The sequence below is a fragment of the Xiphophorus maculatus genome, chromosome 10, assembly GCF_002775205.1.
Source record: "Xiphophorus maculatus strain JP 163 A chromosome 10, X_maculatus-5.0-male, whole genome shotgun sequence".
Classification (NCBI taxonomy): Eukaryota; Metazoa; Chordata; class Actinopteri; order Cyprinodontiformes; family Poeciliidae; genus Xiphophorus; species Xiphophorus maculatus.
This window is the reverse complement of record NC_036452.1, coordinates 8165818-8184851: the sequence shown is the minus strand read 5'-3', so window position 1 is coordinate 8184851 and position 19034 is coordinate 8165818. Positions and strand designations below refer to the sequence as shown.

The 19034-nt window shown below is 36.7% G+C and overlaps 1 protein-coding gene across 2 annotated transcripts in view; it reads right to left on the bottom strand.

Moving 5' to 3' along the window:
• Positions 1 to 19034, bottom strand: part of spock2 (SPARC/osteonectin, cwcv and kazal like domains proteoglycan 2) — a 41672-nt gene that overhangs the window by 14512 nt on the left and 8126 nt on the right. The window contains exons 2-3 of one of the 2 annotated variants that reach the window (XM_014476019.2): positions 7438 to 7446; positions 4605 to 4650 (exon numbers count right to left, since the gene is read on the bottom strand). In XM_014476019.2, coding sequence (XP_014331505.1) covers positions 4605 to 4650; positions 7438 to 7446 — 55 coding nt within the window. The remainder of the gene's footprint in view (positions 1 to 4604; positions 4651 to 7437; positions 7447 to 19034) is intronic. The other variant, XM_014476022.2, reaches the window with a different exon arrangement.

Below are 19034 nucleotides of genomic sequence, written 5' to 3'. Positions count from 1 at the left end.
ACTGAGGTTTTTTTAAAAAAAAAACTATTTCAGAACAACGTTATTAAGCCCCAAAGAGAAATTGTGGCATGAAGGCTCTGCCAAACAGGACTCAGAGTCGAGCAGTGCTCACAGCTCATAAAATTTGAAGTAAAAAAAACATTTCATATAAAAGATTTTGTGACCAATACACTTTGATTTGTCCCAGCAGAGGAACAATAAACAGATTTCATTGCACATATTAGCAAATTTGGCCCATGGACCATGTTAATTAAGGCGCTGCCAGTAACCTCTCCAACATAAAATACTGCCAAATAAAACAAATCTATAAAAATATTAAAAGGGTTTTTTGTTATATACAAAAGCTCATTATGAATTCATGGCAGATATTATTCATAAAGAACAAGCTTTAAAAATGGAATTTTCAAAAAGGACAGGAAGGACAAAAAACAAAAAAATTGATACATGTATTTTTTAGCTTTATGAGAAAACTACCATAAATCCTAATATGTTCAGTTTTAACTGTAGTGGACGGGCTCATGTGATAACACAGTCATATACATAGACTGTATTATCAGAATATGTGTTGTGAAAGACTTTGTAGTACTTCATAATCTGAACTAGGGGAAGCAGAGAATAAAATTGTCCAAATAATAAAACCATGAGGAACAACACGTGATATCTGTTTATTCTGGTTTATAATTACCCAATGACAAAAAATATGTCCAGTCTTTCCCAAAATATTTGAACCAGCCTTTAATAATGCTGTCTGTTTTTCTTTTCCGCCTTTTTGTATCAATTGGTATGCTCTCATGTGTGTCGAATGCAGCACCTAGATGATATAATACAGAGGCAGATATTTTAGATGCATCATGGTGTTTAAAATTTTACCTAGTGCTTTTAGGTGGTGGAAAACATGAGTCAGAAGCTTTAAAGAGGTTAATTTTTTAATTTGCAGTTTCACTGCAGGGTATTTATGTTTTTAACTGTGCAGAAAATTTAATTTAAGTGATAATAAATAATAAGTATAAAATACACTTTTTGCCCATGTTAATCCTAAATCCATTATTATTTTTGTTTAGTTGATTGCAACATAACACTTTCTTCTAACAGGCATATTTGAAGAACTTTGACTTCACTGTTTTTGTCATAATTCCTCACAATATTGCAGTTTGTTCATGTGAAAAAAGTTTAATGGTTTTTATTATTATTATTATTATTATAGATTCCAATAGCAATGTGTAGCTTCACACTATAAACATAATTTATGTATTCTTATTCCACATGAAAAAATGAAACTCAAAGACAGACAGATTTTATCTAATCTCACAAACTGCTTTATTAAGAAATCCTTGCATAGCTGGTCCACTGTTTGGCCACACGTTTTTGAAAGCAAAGTTCCCTTTCGGTAGCAATTAGGCCTGGGTCTGGCTTTTAAACTAGTAAAATCAAGAATTCACTGAAATAGATAGGACCAGCCTGACAAATGACTGATTTCAAAGTGTGTTTGATGATCTGAAACATTTAAGTGACAAAAAAGATATTAAATCTACAAGGGAGTCAATACTTTTTAATCGCACTTGAACACTGCATCCAGTTTCTCTCATTATAGTCATGCTTCCACAGAAATCCATCAGCTTTTGCATTTCATATTTCTGACATGTTTTCCCATCAGAATCCCCAAATATCAACATGGCAGCTGGGCTCATCGGTGGACCCACTGAACATCCATTTGTTTTCCATTTACTAAAGCACAGTGGGCTAAAATAAAACCTACTTTGTAAAGACGTTTGGTCACTCATTGTACTTCTAAAATATTAAAGTCTAAGGAAGACAGGCCCATTAGACTGTCAGCTCATGAGATATGTTCTCCGATTTGTGAAAGTTATAGAAACTAGAGCAGAACATTTTTATTAAAATATTCAGAAAGCAAAAGAAGTAAAATTAGTTCACACAAAAGACATCAGGATTAAGTATGGCAGCTCCTCTGTTAAGTCAAAGCATCAGGCTTTAAGAGCTTTCCTTAAATGCAATCTGTTGAGCTGATGTCTCAATCAGCTCACTTGAAAGGCAGTCAGAGGCTAAAATTTTCTGGTGTGTCTTTTGTTGCAGGTCTGCTACTACACCTTCCAGGAGTCTTTCCTGTCTTGGGAAATTTTCAAAGAAGACGTCTTTGATCAATTAGATCTGCAGAATTAGTTCCAGAGGGAGCTGTGATGGGGGATGAAATCAATCGTATTCAAATGAACGCCACCCACACTCCAGCAAGCAAAGCTTTTTTTTTTTTTTTTACAGGATTACACAAGTTATTCCTCTTGTTGTTTTCAGAGATGAGTGGGAAAAATTCCAGCTTAAGGCAGCGCGGGTGGGGTGTTAAGTCTGACCCCACCACTCCCCATTCAGCAGTCTTACTGAAAAAGATCTGCTAATTAGCTGCAATGTGAGCAGCACACATAAAGGTGTGTGTGTGTGGGGGGGGGGGGGTGAAATGATTGATGACACAGTTTATGATTCTGACCTTTCAAAGAGTGAGCCCAAAGCTGGATGGAGAGTAAAACTGAACAGTTGCATAAGCAAAGCAACCACCCAACATCTTACTAACTGGAAACACTGCAGCTGAAACCGGCAACATAGATACATGTGTGAGATGTCTTTTTTTCAGACTGCATAACATGGAATTTGAACATGATCATCTCTTTGTGATGTCTTCTTTTAGAAATCACCTTTTGTTGATTTCTAAAAGAACCTTAGCTCCTTTAACTGGTTCTTCAAACTATATTAATGGATGCAATAAGTTTCAGTCTCATAATTTGTCAAAATCAGTTCAGAAAAACAAATGAATTCCTCCTTAGTGAAAAATCTTGGGATACAAATGGTAAAGAAGCAATTAGATTTTACATGACTCTGGGTATTTATGAATATTTATGTCCTGATCATGCATTTTTTAGCTTATGGTGCAGATAGTGTGATGGTGACATTGAAATATTGAGATGAAATCCTTCAAAAGCTTATTGGAGATTTCATCCAGAATGGAAGGAGTGGTGAGGATGTGCTAACCTGCCAGTAGTTCTGATCTCAACCTCATTAAACCCTCTAGAGATCAGCTTAGACATTCTGTTCAAACCAGAGTGACCAACAGAAGGAAAATATAGATTTGAATGACTGTGATCACAACATGTGAAACAGCTAAAAAGATTTAAAGCAAAAATATTTTAGTTATTGATTTATTTTAATCATTTCTGACATTAATATGTTGGAAGCAGGAAATACAATGGAACACAGAACATATTTAACAAAACAAAACGCTAAAAGCCCTCTGATTGACATGGACAGTGAAGTCTGCTTTATAAAGGTTTGTCTCCAGTGTGACCTACTGTACTACAGCCTAAACTACAAACATTTTGGCAAAAACACGGCAATGCTTGAGGGCAATGTTCTGCTTGGGAAAGTCTGACCCATTAGACCTGGCAGAGCATGAATATTCCTGGGTAGTAGTGGATCAGAAATCTTTTTAAAAACATTTTACATAACACACTGCAGCTGCTGATTTGACATCAAAGGTCCACAAATTTATCTAACCCCTATGCACCCATCGGGCATTTTTGATTTTTTTCAAAAAGTTTTTTTTATTATTATTATTTGGTGCTTAATTTGACTGTGTAACAACTTTTTATATTACATTTTGTCTGAAATATTCCTTTTAGCAACATCATTGAAATCTATTAATCCTGATAATATTTCTATTTTGTATTTTGCAATTAAATTATTGCGCATCAATACTGATGTTTTTGAGAAATGTCTTAAGTAACTTCAGATTTGGTGAAAACTTCCAAAAATGTAACCACTTGTTGCATTGTTGCCCTTTAAATAACAACTTAATTATTTGAAATCTCTTTTACGTATCAGAAAAAAAAGGTAACGTTAATGAGGTTTGGAGGTGATTGAAATGTCATTCACCTGGAGAATAATTACTTTTTTCTGCATATGGAGGTCCTTAAGTGTCTTTAAAGGATTATTTGTGAAAGTAGGAAATCTGTGAAAGCACTTTCTCCATAAGTAAATTTTCTAAATGCCCAAGGTAAATAACAATATTTTTCTGGTAGCTAAACCTCACATTCACATGTTCTCTGTTCCTCCTCCGCAGCTGAATTTCGAAAGGTGAGATTTTCTTTTTCTCAGCAAGGAACCGACCCCTGTGGATGAAAATGATGCCTGGTGGGAGTTCTGACTTGAGCTCTCAGCAACAAAAGCAATTATAGCTGGCTTTTTTCTAACTAATGGATCCAACTGAAGGCACAACCCCTACTTTTCTGAATCACAGCTGTGTTCTCACCCTCAACAAAGCTCAGACACCATAGCCAAGTGCTCCAATCCAGCTGTCTGACCTCAGCAAGTACTAAAAGAAGTCGATGCTTTCATAATAGGTGCCATGCCATTTTATTGCCTAGAAATTATGCATAATGGCAAGTTATATTTTCAGTTTTTTTTTATAACATGATTGTCTTGATAATAGTGTATATTATTGTAAAATGTTTTTTACATTCTCTGTAAAAGAACACTTCAAATGAAAGCTTAGACTTATTTGCTCTTTATGAAAAGAAAGAACTTTTGTTTTTGCTACTCACTTTCGTCAGAGCCGGTGGTCTCCTCTGCATTTCTGATGTAGTCGTCCTGTAAAACAAAAATATTTGCATTATTCGATTTAATTATTTATGCCAGAAAGAAACAACAGGGAAGCTCACTCATGCAATAATGAAAATCCAGATAAGCATACATAATTAAAGAATATATAAGAAGTGAGCCATATGCTATAAATAACATTCAGAACTGACTTCATTTGCTGAAGTTATTATGCAGAAGGGAGTTTGCATGTTTCCTACTGAATGTGTACGTTTTCTCAAGGTATTAGTGTGGATGGATGTTTAAAACACTGTATGTGGCTGAAAGCTAACACCTTAAATATGCAATCCTCACCTCGAAGGGTGATGGTATCATACTGCAAAGGTTTACCTTACAACAGTATGGTAGACCCTAAATGACTGTGGTGAAGTTACAAAGGATCATATCATATTCAGGCATTAGAATGGCCTATTCAAAGTCCAGACCTAAATTAAATTGAGAATTTGTAGAGAAACTTGAGATCTCCAGCTCTTCTAAGTGGGTTTGTGCTATCTTGCTCTTACAAAGTAATGACTTTGGGGTGGAGTTGAACATAAATGCCTGCTATCCTTGTCAGATTTCTATTTGAAGAAGTCTAGAAAGCCATACATCTTTGAGGAAGGCTGGGGTATGGACACAAGACAAGAAAACTAATAAAACCTTGCCTGTTATTGTCCATAATAATACAACAACAGAAGCTGCAGCTGGAGCAACAAACCTAAGCAAACTTTCTAAGCTGAATTCCCTCCTGGTGTTTTAATATCGACTTGACATGAAGCTACAACTAATAGTACCCTAGTGTGCAGCGGAGTAGGTAAATCTGGTCTTATATGCAAACAAGCAGCAATTAACAGACACAGCATTTTGTTCCCTTCCAAACTACATGCCGCTATCGCACAACTGCCTTGGATTTCAATGGGAAAGAAGATAATCTATAATGTTTTAACTCAGGAGAACAAATGTCACACTTTACAGATTAAACTTGCAAAAAATGGACAATCATTTGCTATTTCCTACTATTTTTCTGCTACATCTATATAGTAAGACTCAAATAAAACAAACGTGAAAAGCTTCAGTTGTTACACACCTTTGCAAGTATGTATTGTGTTGACTAACATGTTGAAGCGCTTCCCTCCTTGACTCGTTGACTTGGCAACACATCAGAGAATAGTTCAGATCAAAAATAATTTACACTTCTATAGTTCTGGGAAAACTGAGCAAACATGAGGGATCTTGAGGATCTTTAGCAAGAGGTTTGTTTACATTCCCCGGTAAAGAGTGAAGATCTAAACACATTTTGAATCATGCAGACATAGTTTCTAAACTAAAGTAATCTTCACAAAGCCAGACTCTGAACTTTAAATACATCACCACTCCTGCTCCGTGAACAGGGAATATTTGCTAAGGGAATATTTGCAAACGAACACATTTTTTTAAGTTGTCCCTGAAGGCGTTGTGCTGGAATGATAAATTCTGTTTCCCCCGTTTTCATCCACTCTGACCCATTTCTCCTTCTGTCAGGACAGCGAGGATCAACTGCTTACTATTTGGCACAAGTCCTAGCAAGGACCCCGAGGATCAGGTCTGATCATTTTAGCTCAGACTTATTCTGGTGAGGGGATACGGAGACTGAGCTCTCAAGTCAAGCTGAACAAGAACACCCAAAAGGCAGCTCCAAATACTGTGAACAGAGTGAGAGATAAAAAGAATGCGCTTTGAGTTTTCACCTCTTTTTTTTCATCCCTGATATTACAGTTTTCATCTCAGAAAGAATACATTCTTATTCATGAGTTGTGTTTCGTATTATTTCATCATTAGTGAAGCATCTGTGAGTTTGACTTTGGCTGTAAGTTTTTTAGCTGTTTGTGTTTTGCATGTTAATGCGCCTAACTCTGAATGTGTTTGTGTTGCAGCTGAATTGGAGTCAAAGGCTGCACTCCACTGCGGCAGAAATATATGCTGTATTATATTGATTTGGGTGTGTGTTTGTGCTTTAAAAAGAATTATCTCTCACCCATCAGGCAGCCTGCGAGACGTGACTGAACAAACACATACCGTGCCCTGCAATCATATTTATCTTTGAACTTTTTTTTTTTAATTTGTTGTGGTATAATCATAAACGTCAATGGTTTTTATTGGATTTTGTGTGATAGACCAACACAAAGCAATGCATAATTGTGGAGATAAAGGAAAGTGATGCAAGATTTTTACGAATTATGAAAATCTGGAAGCTCTGATGTGTGTATATACAGTAGAACTGCTTGAGTACTTCATGTAACCTATTGTTTTTCAACAATTACAGCAGCTGGGATATGTTTCTACCAGCTTTGCACATCTATTTATTAAAAAAATTCGTTCATTCATCTTTACAAAACTGCTCAACCTTAGTCAGGTGGGACATAGAGTATCTGTGAACATTAATTTTAAAGCACAGATTCTCAGCTACATTTTGGTCTGGACTTTGCCAATGCCACTCTATGGACTCTATCTTTTACCTAAATCAGTTTATTGTAGCTTTGGTTGCGTAGGGTTGTTGTCTTGAATATCTTGGATATTATTTAGTGACATTAAAGTAAAGACGGCTTTTTGTACACATTTGTAAAAATGTAAAAACCATGTCAACATTTTCTTTCCACTTCTCAGTTATTCCCTTTGGTGGTAGTTTGTCACTTTATATTGGAAAAAAAAATACATTAACATTTATGGTTTTAGCGTTAGGAGAAAAGGTTCTGGGCATATTAATACTTTTCCAAAGCACTGAACAACACAACACAAAACAAAGGACAAGGAGAGACTAACCTCAACTTCCTGTGGTAGAAACCAGCAGCATGGAGGGAATGGAGAAAGAAAAAAATATATATCATGTTAAAATTTATAACAGATTTATTGTTGCTACTGTTTAGCATGTAGAGAGCCATTTGGCCATAGCAGGAGTTAAGCTGTCAGACCATAACACACTGATTGCAAATACATGTAGTGTCCAGGGATTGCACAAGACATTAACAGGGGATTATTTGAACCTATTAACTAAAAATGATCAACTGCCACTTCTATTAGCTGGTAGGAGTCCTGAAGACAGGGTGGGCTCCATTCTGTCTGTGATTGCATCCCAGAAGGCAACAGTCTCTCTCTTCCAGCTCAGAAGTTGTGTTTTAGGTGTAACTACTGTAAGCTTTGTGAGAACACAGGGATGAATGGATAGGAATCTTTAAATTCAATGGGAAGCTGGGATGTTTTTCTATCGTAGCAGCAAGAACAAACTAAACAAAAAACTGACGACAGAGAGATGTAGCTTCTTTAAAGGATAACCTTGAGTCAACATATCAGTGACGGTTTCCCTTTTATCCCATTTCACCTCCCTGGCTTCAGTCCAAGGGCATTACACATCAATACCCACCTCAGCCTCTCTCTGCATGTTTTATCCTCCAGAAAAGCAGTGTGTTTAAGAGAAACACAACATTGTAAGGTTTGCTTCATTAAACTACCCTATAAACAGCACATTCTTTGACATATATGCACTAATACATGGTGAAAGTGTAAGTTATAACCGATTCCTTTTCTATCTCATTCAGATTGACTAAATCTCTGACAGACTGAATAATATGTAAGAGCTTTTGGTTTTTCAATAAGTGACTTGTATTCTAACAATTACCCTTTGCAAAATAAACTGATCACTTTTGAAAGAGTCAGCTCAGCACCATTCAAATAAAGAACAACATTGTCCACATAGAGCGTAATTTTATGCTATACTCTGTTAAAATCTTGAGATTTAGAATTGTGTGGCTCTGTAAACAACATGAATAAGAGTAGAGAAGAAATGCAACTTTGCCTCAAGCCATAAAATAAAGAGCTTGGGTATGTCATTGATTCTGATTTTACATAAGGAGTTATCGTAAAGTTTGAGGTCTGCTGCTGCTCCCCAGAGACCAAACTTACAACTAGTTGTGAAATGTATTACTAATTTAACAAGACAGAAGGGTTTTTTGTTTGATTGTTTGTTTGTTTTGAATCAAAACTTGACATTTTGTTTCCAAAGTTTCTTTATTTGGGAGTAACTTTGAGGAGGGAAGTGATGAAGCAGTGCAGTCTGCTCTGTTTTTTTTAGCTGTTTTTCACTGCTTTATCTGTTTTACTTCTGCTCTGGATTCACAAACACAACGGAAACACATTCATCAAGTCAGGCATGTGGGAGCAATTTATTCTTTTTTAAAAATATATATATACTGTATATCAGCTTGCAATAAATACAGCAGTTGCAGTGAAGCGACCAAAAAGGTATAAAAAAAAATATACACATATTATGTATTTGTATATTATGCCATTTTCATTGCCTTGCCTCCCTACTCTTTTCTTTAGTCATACATGGTGTCTTCCTCGCTTTCTTTGTTTTGACTTAAAATGTGCTTTCTACATTGAATCTGACATAAAGTTTCCTGGAAAATAATCTATTTATAATTGGTAAAAGTCAAAATATCATACAGAAAAGCTGTTGTAACAGTGGCACCTACAACATCATAGAAAACAACCTTTCATTGTCAGATTTGCATCTTGACATTGAAATTAATATTAAAAGCTCAAATACTGAAATTTCCCATAAACATACCATTATAGAGCACTAGCAATAATGGAGTATTTCAGCAATAAGGCAGAAAATAAGACTACATCAAAGATGCTCAACCCTTACTTCAGATGTACTTAGTTAATTAGCTGCAAGGATTTTGCAGTTGCCTGGACTGACATAAGACCAAGAAAGGGTTTAAATGCAGAGGTCCTTTTCTTTTGTCAGCAGCAGTGTGATGGCAAGGACAGAGGCTGTGTTTAGTCCTTCACCAAGGTTGAGAGTTAACGCTGTCCCCATGAATCCCAGGAAGGCAGCTGCAAGAGTTTCTCGACAACAGCTAAGGAGGGAGAGGAAAGACCAGGGAGCAACGGAGTGGGAATGATATTCATGCTGGAGGTCCCCTGAGCTGATTCATATCACACACACCACCTCTCCTGCCATTTGTCAACAAGGCTGTAACGCAAGCCGGTGTAAAACAGAGCCAGGAGCCTAATGGAGCTTGACTATCCAGATGCTGCGACTGCTCCTCCTGGACTGCTTGCCGGCATTAGGCTGACAACGTTTGGCCGCAAGCCTGACTGCACTCCTCTGAGTTAACGTCTAGCTCACCTTGCCAGGGCCTTGTCTGCTGGAGACATAAATACCACTAAAAACCCCTCAACCTGCCAGCCGCAAACCTCAGCCAGTGCTGCAGCACAGAAAAAAAAACATTCTAATCACGAGCAGTGACATCAAAAATGTTTATGCACATTGGATTCCAGCTCAACATGATTGCAGCAGGGCTGCTCCTAAACCGTTTAACTGCATGTCTGTCTCATTGAAAGATATGAAGTTCAATGCCGTTTGTAATGGGATTTGGCTCGCAGTGCTCCAGTTACTCACTGTGACACACTGGATTTGGTGCCATATAATAATGTCTAAAATAATGACATCTATTTTACAAGTTGTTTAAGCTGACAGAACGTTTCTGCAAGCCCAGAGATTAGCTCTGGACCATTTGACAGTATAATAAACTACTGAACAAAGAGAATCTGTCATAAATTGCCAAAAAGCATCAAAAAATAGCATCAGAACATATAAACCAATATTTTCAAAGGCAAAATGAAGAAAGATATAAACTTCAAAGCTCAAAATAAACGAAAAGTAATGACATAGTGGAAAATAGACAATGTTATGTTTTGGAGCGATATAATTCTTCCAGAACTCCATGAAATGCAGAAAAGAAAAGCTAAACAGCTTTGATAGACATTTCATGTTTCTTTATAAACATGTAATTCTTTTAAACAAAAGTGCTACGACTTGCTTTTGCGAGGCTCAATATATATTTTTAATAAAGCAGCAGAATTAGCAAAAACCGTTCCAACAATTTGAAAGATTAAAATTTCACGTGGCCTCATCCTCTGGTCATTTTCTTTTCAAACTAACAAAATTACTGGCACCAGGAACTATGGGAGCCTGGATGGGAATGTAGGCTGTAAGTGTCTGAAATCATGATGCTGATTCCTTGGTATATTTCTTGCAACTGTCCCATGAACCAATTCAATCAGATACACAAAGGTAGAGAAACTTTTCAGAAGAAATCCCCCACTCTCTGTGCAATAACAGCTTGCCTCATCCTCTGCAATATTCCTTATTGATTTTCTGAGGTCAATATTTGCCGTGAGAACATCTCTTAAGCTGCCGGATATGAGATGGAGGTTAAATGATGATCTGGACATTTTGCATCCCCCCACTAGTTGTCATTTATCCAGCCTCTTGAAGTCATTTAGTCTGCCGGTGACTGGATAAACACAGGCTGATGGATAGACCAGTGTTCTGGGTCATGTCTGTAATGAAAGAAAAGAACCAGCAGAGGCTTTTTCTCCACTGATTGCTCCACTCTGTGCTTGGTTTGTGTCGTACGATTGGATCACTGATGTGCATCAGGCTGTTTGACTGGCAGAACAATGTCAGCTCATCATTTTGCTCAGCCGTGATTTGCCCGGTAATGTGTTTTGCCTGATTAATGCAGCTGAATTAGTTGCGTACTCCCAGCCCGTACTTTAAATTGCTGCAAAGGGCACACTGTTCGGACGCTGTCTTAAATTCATCCTTTCTGTAGTTGCCGTGGAGCAGTGGGAGTACATCTTTGCTTTGCCGTATCATTATGTCTCTGTGATTCAGCATGCTGGGGTCTGAGTGGTGGAGGTAATATCTGGTTCTGTTTGTGGCTTGCAGTCTCGGAAAATCGCAGAGAACTTGGCAAACAGAAGAAGGAGCAGACCAACCAGAGATTCAAACAATCGGAAATGCATTGCAGAGTTTTTGAAATGACGCTGCTCACTGTTTTAATCTGAACCATTTACATTTTCACATTCTGTGACACTGCAACCCAAAAAATGTATTCAGTGTTGTACAAAATTGTGAAGTAGGAAAAATAATGTGTGGTTTGTGAATGTTTTTGAAAATAAAAATCTAAATGGCTTGTTTGGTGAATGTCAGATAACTGCTCATCTTGACTAGTCTGTCAGTTTAATTGGACAGCTAAGTCTGGGTAGGTTTGTAGTCAAGCTGATTATATTGTGTAAAAAACAGTTATTAGGGAAATGTTTAAAGATTTTTTTTTACCTCAACCTGCTTTAGCTGCATCACAACTTTATCTCTGATGTATCTACCATGTTTCTTGGTCTTCAAGATGTTATTTGTTCAATAAACTTCTTTAACAAACCTTTGAGCCTTCACAGAACAGTTTTATTTATATTGATATAAACTTCTAAATACAACTTGTGGCAGTAGGTTTTACAGTATTTATGGTTATCAAAGTAAAGGGGATGAATATAATTGAACACTTCAGAATGTTATGTGTTAAAAAAAGAATATTTTCCTGTCACTTTGCAGATATATGATACTATGTATTTGTCAGTCACATAGTTTGAGTAAAATATGGAAGTTTGTGGTTGCATTGATTATGATACTTTTGCAAGAGACCGTTGGAAAAAAGCAATTGTGTTTTCACTTATAGAAGAAACAGAAACCACAGCAACAACTTTAGATGTGCTCGCACATCATAGCTTTTGCACTACAGATAATGTGACAGTTGTAAAAGTTCTGCTGCAGCAGAGGTAGACTGGCTCTGCGGTTGAATTGCATTGTTTTTAAGATAACTGTGTACCACAGATATAAAGTCAGAGATTTTCCCATCACATTTCAAAGATGACAGAAGAAACCCACAGAGAAATATGGCATAGCCTCAGTTGCAACAAATACCCGAGTATTATAGGATTAAGTTGCTGCTGAGCAACACAGAACTGGATAAAATTGATCATCTGTGCTGGACCGCTCGGGGGTTTGCAGGCAAAGGACACATGTTGTTTCACAAGGTAAGATGCCTGCCTGCAATGCAGTGCAGTGCAAGCACAATCAGCAGTCATATCTGCACAGTGAAGGGCATGTCTTTTTAGTTGAGCAACAAAGTGGCCAGCTGCAAAAGCATGCATCCATCCAAAACATTTGCTAAAATGCAGAAAACACTAAGGCTGGCTGAGTTTCTGCAAACAAAAGCAGCTAGGTAAACTAAATTCTGGTGAAAGCACAAGATGCTTCATGCCCAGGCTACATAAAAAAGGCTGGAAACAACAATGCTTTCTTCATAAAAGGAGATTCCATCAGCTAATAACAGCAGATTTCAAGACGTTGCGTCACAATAAAAAATATTATAACGTTCTCTTCTCAGGAGTCCTTCAGCTGCGGTCTCATATCACAGATGAAGTGATCAAACGGCGGCCCAGTTCACTTTGCTGCAGCAGGCTTCGCAGCCAAATTGAGGCGCTGGATACTCAGCGAGATGCAGTAATTGGAGAATATAGCGGCGCAGAAAAAAATAAATGGATTCGGTCGGATCACACTGCTGAGCAAAGCAGAACCCTGGAACAACAGAGTCTCTGCAGCATCTTATTGCTTCCTCCCCCCACAATCCATTTGCAAAACAAAGAGGCAGAAAGAGAGGAGGCGAGACTCCAGGTTGAGCTCTGCACAGATGCCCCGGGGACCTCAGAGCTTATGCTCAACTGTCTTTAACGTGCGGAACCTCAGTGCTTCTGCATACAGTGTTAGTCTTCTTGGAGACTCTTCTTCTAACACAAAATCTGGCAAGTGGGCTATTTTCGCTTTGTAGAAACTCGACTCATCAGTATTGATTTGCAAACACACACAAAAAAAGTTCTCAGCATACACAAACAGTTGAATGAACTTAAATCATGTTTGGTCTTTGCACACTGACCTCACTCAGAGGATTTTCAATCAATATTGAATGTGGCGACAAGAGGCTGGGAAAATAAAATCTGCTTCAATAAATTTGAACAAACAGACTTTTTCGCCTGAAGGAAGAAAAACAAACTTCGTAAGTTTCACATTTTTAAACTGAACACTGTATTCCGAAACCTATCTGGCAACCTTTGAAAGCCAGCAAAGCCATCTTTCTGTGCATTGAATGCAACAGGATTTATTGAATACGGTGAGCACTATTCAAAAAATGATTGCTTATAGTAAGACAAGCTACTGCATAATGTGAATATTTTAAGTATATCTTTGAGTTTTAATGTAACTTATTTTATTGTTAAAATTACTGATCATTTAAGTAGAAATATTTCAAATTTTTTATATACTGTATATACAGTATATATTTAACTTCTCTGGATCCAATATCTACAGATATAAACCAATCACATTGTCTAAAATATCCATCCATCCAGCCATCCACGATAGGTGCTACTTTGTGTAAACCACTTAAGAATTATCAGATCAATACCATATTTCACTAATTGAATATTGTCTTCTTCTTTTGTAAAAAAAAACAAACAACAAAAACTTTATATATACAAATTTACAAGAAAATTGTGTATTTGTTATATTTTGTTTTTTATATACAGTATATTTATATTTTAAATCTTTATTTACATTTACATTTACATTTATTGTGAGCAAAGAAGTACCGGAGCCCAAACTTGGAGAATAAAGCTAAATTTCTTATTTTGACATATAAGAATATCTGCCTATAAAGTCATCGTGAACTTTTGTATTAATCTTTTAAACTTGGTTGAAAAATACTAGCAATCCTGCAAATTTGCATCTGAAAAAGTTTGGCATTTTGTCATGACAAATGTGCAAAAAGAGTGTCTACGGTGCAACTGTGCAGTCGTAATTACTGCACTCATTAGTATTGTCAACAAGCATGTTATGAAACACTACAGCCATTTATCAATCCTTGTAATCATGGGTTTAGTTGTTAGGAGGCCTATTTGAACAAATGTGCAAGCTGTTTAAACATGTCCGCTGACTGACAGGTCCACTGAAGCCCCTTTCAAACTGTCAGACAGAAGTTTAAACATCAGCAGCTCAGTTAAAAGAACATTTTGATGAGAAGCGGACCATTTGAATTGGCACAGGGTTCTGAATAAAGGTCCTCACAGGGCCATCTAAGTTAAATATGCTAGCCGGCTGATTACATTTAATTCTGCGCGCCTGCCATAGCAATGAGGACAAATTGGGTTGTTGTGGCTGCTGATAATGCTAATCTCCTGCAGCGGCGGGGGGAAATTACAGTAAAACACGGATGCACACTGAGATGCCACATTATGGCTCCAGGAAAGGCTCCATCATGGAGAAATGAGATTCTTGTGGGTTATTTCAACTGAGGGAAAAAAAACTATTAACACTTTAGCTCTGCTCTGTATCCTCGCCATAAGATTTGCATGATTACGGTCATTCTGATCTCCCTTTGTAGTTTGTATCCATTACTCTGTCAGCTCAGCAAACTACAAGTTTCTCTGACATAGACACAAACAAATACATCCTCCAAACACCTAACATGCTTGTACGCTGACAGGATCAGAGTCCTTTCTATGTGTGTCCTTGACACCTCCTTGCATTGCACAGTTAATACAAAGAGGAGGCTCAGTTCTTCCATACGCAGCTTTGGGGCAGACAAGCCCCTCTTGTCCGGAGTGAGCACACAGAAGATGGTGAGTGAGCCTGTTTCTCCCCAGGCAAGAGCATGTCCTCAGCTTTTGTAGCTGCCTGGCCTAATTGTAAGGTACCTGTCATCCTGTTTCAACAGTGAGTGATTTGTGGCCTAGAGCAAAGAATGTATCAATGCCAGGTTGAACCCAAGCACCTTATATTATTATATCTATTTTTACGCAGAACAAGTCATATAGCTGCGCCGCTTAGATTAGCTGTTCACTTAGTGCAGCTCCACCCCTGACAGTTCATGGCAATAATGGCAACAGTAAAAAGACATACATCAAAAATACTACACCACCCAAGGCAAACATGATTATATTTAGGACAACCTTGCTCGGCAGACTCAATACAAATCCACCTGGCTAATGTATAAACAGCTATGTTTGCAGGCTGTTTTCCAGGTTTAATCATCTCCACTGAGATAATCGCTCCCATTCACTAACTCTCTCTGTGCAGAGAATTTTTAGAATGCAAAGCTATCGCTGTAGTGTTTGCCTACTGATGTAAAAACTGCATCTATCCTTTCTGTTTGTGACTGATGACAAGAAAGGTCACTGCAGTCATCTGATCATAATTTCATTGTGCTTCAGAGACACATATATGTCGAGGAAACAAAAATATGGCTTCTTATCTTCATGTTTCTTTTGTCTGGACAGATCTGTGCTTTATTTTATGCTAACTAGCTGATAAAACAAATTGCTGTAGGAGCATAAATTGTGAATGTATTTACTGGAACAGCTTTAAAGCAATTTCTGGACAAAGCAATTTTAAGTGGAAGAAAAATGGCTCATGGTTTTCAAAAAAGATTTGAAAGTGTCCAACAATTTTCTTCAGCATCTATACATTAAAACCCTTGAATAAAATCTCATGCAACCACTTGCCTTCAGAAGTTTAATTAGTTAATAACTCCATCTCTGCATAATAAGGTATCAGTATAAATTCAGCTGTTCTGTATAGGTTAGAAAACAATATCCAAAGCTTTGTACATCTCAAAGAGCGCTCATCTAATCCAACATTTGAAAATAGAACAGTTTGGCCCCTTCACTATGGCTCTTTCAAAAGCAAAGTAGAAATATTTTTAAACATAAACATATTAAGAAAGAGCAGTTTCAAAAGTTCTTATCAATGTTTTAAGACGAAATATCCTTTTATTGTTCCACAGTGAGAAAAAGTGGCAGACAATCAAAAAATCTAGATTCACACAAAGAAAAAAAAAAAAAAAAAAAAAAAAAAAAACAGGACTAAGAATAATAAGAATTGCACAGTTTGGAAAAATTATAACATAAAGTATTGTGTTGTTATTAAAAATAGCATACTAGTCAAAATAAATATCCAACTGTGCAAAATGTGGATGTGTCTATGCATTAAAAACCCAGCAGTCTATTTACCAGAAGTGAAGATAAAACCGTGCAAACAACAGAGATGTGCAAATAGCAGAAATGTTATTTGAAATGAGAAAAACTGTGCAAATAACAAGAGAAATATAAAAACCAACTGAGATTGTTGGGAGCAGTGATGGTTATAGACTGTTGCTGGGAGGAAGTACTTCTAAAACAGAAGGGCTCCAATGGTACAAGGCCTTTAAGAGCAGTTTATGGGTTTTTTTTCTCTCTTTTTATTCAAATTATGTCTGTTTTATTTCTAAGTGGGCTATCTCTCTTTCTTTATTTTCCATATTTATGGAAAGGCTCACCAACCTGGCCTTTCTATAAACTTTGTAAAAATTTGACACTGTATGTTGTTCTAAATTCTGAAAACTAAAATAACTTTTTGTTTAATTACATTTTAATTAAACAAATTAATTATTTTTTTTTATTAAACAAATTAAAATTAAACATTTTCAGGTAGATTTTCACAAAGTACCAGAGTTTACTGCTCAAAAGTGTCAAAAAGTTGCAAGCCATCTCTAACTGCCTTTATATTTCACTTTCCATTAGAATAGTGTTGAGCAATATTTCTTTTGGCTCTCTGAAGGATCTTCTCTTTATTAATCTACACTTTAACTGCTTCTTTGCAGATTTTTGACTCCGTTCCTGTACCTTTTCTAAATTAAATTGAATCTTAGCCGCATCCCTACATCTGCAACAGAACAAAGAATCAATTTTAAATCGCATCTTTAGACAAACTGTTGCTTTCAGCCTGTGGTAAAGACACAATTTGTTCCTATTTCCTTCTATGAAATCTATGAAAAACACTAAAGATAACACAGCCTGACAGACAGAAAATTGTATTTAGCACCAACAAGATGAATTCTAAATAGCTCTAAGCTAAAAACTTGGCATACGCTACAGAAAATGTTCAGCCCTCTGGTCCTGTGTCTGTTACCTTAATTGGATTTCTGTCATCTTTTTGAAATACTTCACTTATAGATGCTGCTCATCTAACGGTTTGGCATTTTTGCATTGTACTGTAGGTGTAATTAAACACTTCTAGCAAACAACCTAAAGTGCAAAGCTGAATAATTTATAGTTCGATTTCAAATAACTTTGTCATCTTCACTGTATTACACAGCAATCTTGGTACAGTCGACAATTAACAGCATTTTGTTATGAGTGTTGCCTTTACTCTGCCTTGATTGCTTGATTCAGCAGCTTAATGTTAGTGCTTACTCCTGCTGGTAATGCTTGTTCCAGGGTCCAACTGTGACACAGCCTTTTGCCATCCTAAACGCGCTTCATTTCACACCAAGAGCCTTTCTGCAGCTGCATATTGTCAGCCAGACAGGACAGTGCAAGCCAAATTAAGCTGACCACATATTTCTGTGACAATCGCTCACATTGTGAGAAAATGGTTTTTGATGTTTAATTGTTTGTACGTGGTTTAAATGTTTTGACACCAGATTTCTGCTTCTGCAGAGACGTAATTATATGACTGAGACACTTATGAAGTTATTAGTGTTCCCTTGCCTGACATGTTATCTATTCTGTGCTGGGTAATCCTCCCTAGAAGTAATCCATGCATTTTAAGTAGATGTGGGACCACTTTAAACCAATATCAGCATTCGATCCCATATAGATTTTTTTTTTTTAATTGGATCTCAGGCTAAAGTCATCAATTCATCCACAAATCTATACTCCATGGCACTGTGCTGCCGCAGATCCTATTTTGGCCGTTTTTGTTCTGAATCATTAAGCTGAAATTTACAATGTTGGTATTTAGGTATTAAAATGTCCATACTAGTGTCATAAAAGTCTGTTATATATATAAATATATTCTGTTTTACATAATCAACACTTTTCAAATCATTAAACAAATTTGACAAACAGAAAAAGATAATCTGATTAAATAAGAAAATCTGTTTGAAATGATGATTTCATTTATTAACAAAAACAAGCAGTCTAAGTCAATCTGTCTCTATGTAAAGAAGTTAAATCCTCCTAAAGCTTATTACAGGCTGTACCTCCCCTGGTAGCAACAACTGCTATCAAGCATTTGCATAGACTGGCAATGATTTATGTGTAGCTGTGGATGAATTATGGCCCAGTCTTCTTTGAAGATTTGTTTTAAATCAGGCACAGATGAGGCCTGTTTAAGGTCACACCAGAGAATCTGCATCAGAATGCAGTAGATATAATAATTTGTGTATGCTTAATCAAACAAAATTCAGCTTTTTTAGAAGCTCTAAAGGTGCTGTTCCTCTGTGTCGTTACATTAAAGTCATACGCATGTGGACTGCACCCAGACAGAACAGTTACACAGACCACAATTCCTACAAATCTCCTTTTTCCAAGGAGGTACAACTGTGCTGCTCTAAATTACATTCACCCAAGGGGAATTCATCAGAACATAGATATGTGCAGGGCACCTTCAAATCAGAAAGCTAATAATAAAAACT